Source organism: Cynara cardunculus (genome assembly GCF_001531365.2).
Source record: "Cynara cardunculus var. scolymus isolate 2C chromosome LG 15, CcrdV1, whole genome shotgun sequence".
Lineage (NCBI taxonomy): Eukaryota > Viridiplantae > Streptophyta > Magnoliopsida > Asterales > Asteraceae > Cynara > Cynara cardunculus.
In genome coordinates this window covers 15,205,831-15,210,856 of record NC_037542.1, presented here as the reverse complement: position 1 = coordinate 15,210,856, position 5,026 = coordinate 15,205,831, and the positions used below count along the sequence as shown (strand labels likewise).

The window sequence follows — 5,026 nt, the reverse complement described above, 5'->3', positions numbered from 1 at the left end:
CCATGGGTTATTTGTGTAATTGGCTTAATGGGTTTGTAATGATCCATGGGTTATTTGTGTCATTGGCTTAATGGGTTTGTAATGACCCTTGGGTTATTTGTGTGATTGACTTAATGTGTTTGTAATGACCCTTGGGTTATTTGTGTAATTGACTTGTAGGGTGGTGGTCAGTTGCAGTCTGAGAATGAGGTCATCCAATTGGTATTCAACTTGCTTATGGTCTATACTGCTTTTGTTGATTTTAAAGATTAATAGTAATCATAATAATGTCACAAAACTTTCAACTTGAGAAAAACTAATGAATGGTTGGGTACTTGTCTTGTGGTATGTAGGTCCTAAAACAACAAGTTGTTCTTGAGAAGCTTAAAGAAGAGAATGAGAAGGTTCGCAAAATATTAGTCCAAGACTTGAAAGTTTCACCCGACAAGTTCAAAGTTGACATGTACTCGGATACAAATACGTATACATGTAGTGATTGTGTCGAGTGTCGAAGAAGGGATAGGAGAAGACGAAAGTAAGTAAAACCTTACACTCATTAATACTGTTCAAAAAATTCAATTGGTTTTGTTATTTTCACAGCCAATATGGTCCATAGGATGTTAAAGAGTGTCATAAAGTTGTGATGAGATAGAAAAATGACATGTTTTGGTTTGAAACAGAATTAACTGATATTGCATTTAAAATGTTGTGCTTCTCAACAACAGTTACAATAAGAAGGTGTTTGTAGACAGTCATACAACAACTCAATAAGTCAAGGCTCACATATTTAATAAAAAAACCCCATAAAATATGATAAATTGTGTATAAAACCAAAGAAAATAAACAAAGTTTTTATTTATATGTTATTTCACGTCATGAAATCCAACATAATTTTCGTATATATGTTATTTCATTACATGAAATTAAACATTTTCCATCTATAATCTATTTACCCCATAAAATTAAACACAACTTCGTCTATATGTGTATTTCACCTTATGAAATCAAACACTGATTTTCATTTATATGTTATTTCACCCTTTAAAATCAAACATAATTTTCATCTATGTGTTGGTTCACTTTACAAAATCAAATACAATTTTTGGGAAACAAAAAACCTCAAATCTGTGAACAAATTCAACTCTTGAGGGGACGAAACACTTGATGGGATTCTTGGAATTCGTTTTGTAAGACTGCTTCGTATGGGTATTTGACAAGGGAGATGTGGTGAACCAGATCTAGTAAATGGGATTCGATCACGGTTGATGAAGAATCCACTAAAGAGAAGAAAGTAAGCGAGGATGGCGATGATGATGATGTACCCGATCATGAGAGGAAGGACGATGCCGGAAAGAAATGTGACGAAGGAGCTTCCGTCCCACAAGGAGGCAAGGATTATGAAGTAGTAGGAAAATGTTAAAATTAAAATTTAATTTTTGACGGATATTTTCATCAGTAATCTAATTCGAAAAAAAAGATTTTTTAAAACAAATAATTTTAAAAATATATTTCAAGGTTACCGGCGAAATATCCCGTCGGAAATTTTAATCCGATTAATATATTTTTTAATTTAATTAAGATTTCTTAAATAAATTCTAAAAATAATGTGGCATATTTTTGGTGGTAGTAATCCGCCGGAAAACCAAGAATCCGCTGGTAAAATAATCACTGGCGCCACTTTCCGGCATGCCAAAACCCATTAAATTTATGTTAGAAGATTTTGTGCTGTTAAAAGTCTTTCCGTGGAAGAGTGTTGTTCGATTTGGGAAAAGAGGTAAACTCAGTCCGATGTATGTTGGATCGTTCAGAATTTGTAAACGGGGTGGTTCAGTAACATATCAATTAAAATTACCAGAGGAACTCAATTCAATTCATAATACTTTCCATGTCTCTAATTTGCAAAAGTGGTTGACCGATCCGAATTTGGCAATACCGTTACCTAAGGTGCAAGTTGATAGTAAGTTGAATTTTGTGGAAACTCCTGAGACCGTCACTAACCAGAAAACAAGAGTTTTAAGTAATAAAGAAATCAGTCTCGTGAAAGTTCTGTGGCATTTTCATAAAGGTCCAACAACTACTTGAGAATTGGAGTCAGAAATGATATCAGAATATCCGTGGTTGTTTGATTAATTAAATTATGGGACAAAATTATTTTGAGGGGTGGATAATGTGATAACCGGGTTATTTTGTTATAATACTTAGAGTTGTTTTCGAAAAGTGATGGTAAGTTAAGGTGTTTAATGTTGTTAATGTGGCTAAATTCGTTTTAAAACCCAACATCTTATATTGTTTATTGATGGACATTTGAGATAATTGTTTTATCCCTTTGACTTTGGAGAAGTAAGTAAAAAAGAAAAAGGTTGGTGAAAAACTTTTCAGTGTGTATGTGTCTCTTTGGTGTGAAGCAAATAGAGCTATAAGGAGAAGAAGAAACTGATTCTGTGATTTATATCTAAACACTTCTTGTTGTTTCAATCTCCATATCTTCATCTCTGTGATAAACCGTATGGTTCTATTTGAGTTGTTGTGAATAAAATTGTTTTGATGTTATAATTAGCACAATTTATGGGTTTTTGATATGTTTATATCATGTGTGGAAATAAGTGTGACATATTAAGGAGAGATGTATTTTGGGTTATAAGGATGACATATCAAGAAGAGACGTGAGATAAGAGTGACATATTAAGGAGAACTGTATACTAGGATAAGGGTGACATAATCATGAAGTTATAGAATATGGGTTTTGATCAAGTCTTCAAAATTATCACATCCTTATGATGCGATAACTTAGAGTTATTGCATCTGTATGATGCGATAAAGTTTGTTTATTGCATCTATATGATGCGAAGAGCAAGTTTATTGCATCCTTGTGATGTGACAAAATGGAGTTATCGCACATGTGTGATGCGATGAGTTGTGGTTCTCGCACTAGTTTGTTGCGAGAAATTGAGATTGTCTCCATGTCATGCCAGAAGTTATATGATGCGACAAGTCGACTCAAAATGTATTTATTAAATGAAGTTTGATGTAGCAAAATGATGTATATTTGTTATTTTACAAATATGAGTTTATATATATGATTTGGTGATTATTCACCCTGTAATTGCATCAAATGGATTTCTCTATAGACCTCAATGTCTAACTTTTATTTTGTATTTCAAAAATGTGCATTATATGTCGGACACAACCAAGGGATAAGGAGAATGAAAAAATTGTGAAGTGTTAATATTATGCTTGCATGGGATCTTGGGATTCATAATTTTTTTTTTTGTATTTGAATATTTGCTATGTATACAATTCTTGATAGGGATTTTGGGGGAAAATTTGATAGCTACTTTTATAATGTATCTTTTGTATATTTGCGATCGCATGTGTAAATTTGTATTTCTTGATATATGAAATATATGTTTATATGCAAATGTAATCTTGGGCTATTACAAAATCGAACCTGATTAAGGGCATGGCCAAGAGTCGAACCTGAGATGAAAGACATATCTCAGATCTTCATGGTGGGGTTGGGGTGTTTCCATGGTCGCCCCCTCACTAACGATGGATATGGTTATTGTTGCTAGAAGCACGGGGGCAAATGATATGGCTTGGAAACATAAGGGGTGTTTGGGATTGCTTATTTTAGATGTTTTTTTTGACTTATTTCAATCTGGCACAGGTGATAAGTTAAATAGTGTTTGGATGGGGAAAAATAAAACTGTTTATTCCGGTGTCAAACCGGTAATAAGTCGTTTTTGATAAGTTAATCGTTCCTGACTTATGAAAAACTGCTTATTACCAGTTTACCATTTTAACCATATTTTATTAATGTTTGTTAATTAYTAATCTTATTGATATAAATTTTTGTCAAAGATATTATTATAAATGATAGAAAAATAATTTTTTACATGTTAAAAAATCAAATAAGTTAATAACCAATCCCAAACACTCTCTTAAGTCAATAATACGGAGGATTGTCATTTTTGGTCATTTTACATATATAAGCAAAATTTGCCAAACACTAAAAAATAACTTATCAACTTATTGTTTTTTGGTACAATTATAAGTTAATCCAAACATTTTTTATAAAATTCCGATTTGATACCACATCAGTTGATAAATATTTTTATAAAAAAACATAAGTTGTTTTAAATAAACAATCCCAAACAACCCCATAAATATCTATTCTCTCACATTTTGACCAATATAATAAAGTCATTTTTACTACCATAATCAATTACCGTCTATTATATTTTAGAAATATTAAATGTAGATGAAAATAATATTGAAATTAGTGTTTTAAAAATGAGTATGTAATATCCAAGCTTCACATATTTATATAAAAACCAATTTAATGGAAAAAAAATAAGAAAATAGAAAAAAAAAATAGAAAATAGGTAATTAGGAGAACATGACATGTGGGCATCGCTATCTTGGTCTTGATGCTCTGCGTCCACAACCGTTACCATCACCAATTAACCAACCACCTGTCTCTCACCACTCTATATATATTTATATATATTTCCACATGAATATTAATTAATTAATTGACAAATATCTACAACAATCTCCAACCTTTCTTTATTTCACAAATAATATAGTTATAAAACATTAATCTCTCCAAATCACAAATTAATTAATGCAAAAACAAAAATAATTATAAAAATAAATGGTACACGCACGAGTAGCTAGCTATAGAGTACTAGCTATACAATTAAGCAGCGAGTAACACTATTCCAAACAGCACCACCAAGGCCATGCTACTTCCCTGCAGTAGGATGCTACTTCCGCCGGTGGGAGTCATCATAGAAGGTCCAGGCCCCATCATCATTGGTGCTGGCGCCATGGGCATCATCATGGGAGGTGATGTCATCATCATGGGTGGTGGTGTCATCATCATAGGTGGCGGTGCCATGGAAGGAGGCATCATCATGGGTGGTGGCGTCATTGACATCATGGGTGGCGGTGCCATGGGCATCATGGGTGGCGGTGGTGACATTGGCATCATGGGTGGTGGTGCCATGGGCATCATGGGTGGTGGTGCCATGGGCATCATGGG

The 5,026-nt window shown here is 33.1% G+C and overlaps 2 protein-coding genes across 2 annotated transcripts in view; one reads left to right on the top strand and one right to left on the bottom strand.

Annotated features, from left to right (window-relative positions):
• LOC112527851 overlaps nt 1-708 on the top strand; it is a 2,273-nt gene extending 1,565 nt beyond the window's left edge. Inside the window, exons 6-7 of the mRNA XM_025138680.1 lie at nt 160-201; nt 333-708. Coding sequence (XP_024994448.1) covers nt 160-201; nt 333-518 — 228 coding nt within the window. The 3' untranslated portion in view covers nt 519-708. The remainder of the gene's footprint in view (nt 1-159; nt 202-332) is intronic.
• Nucleotides 709-4,526: 3,818 nt separating this feature from the next.
• LOC112528300 (classical arabinogalactan protein 9-like) overlaps nt 4,527-5,026 on the bottom strand; it is a 733-nt gene continuing 233 nt past the window's right edge. The window contains exon 2 of the mRNA XM_025139302.1: nt 4,527-4,902. Coding sequence (XP_024995070.1) covers nt 4,682-4,902 — 221 coding nt within the window. The 3' untranslated portion in view covers nt 4,527-4,681. The remainder of the gene's footprint in view (nt 4,903-5,026) is intronic.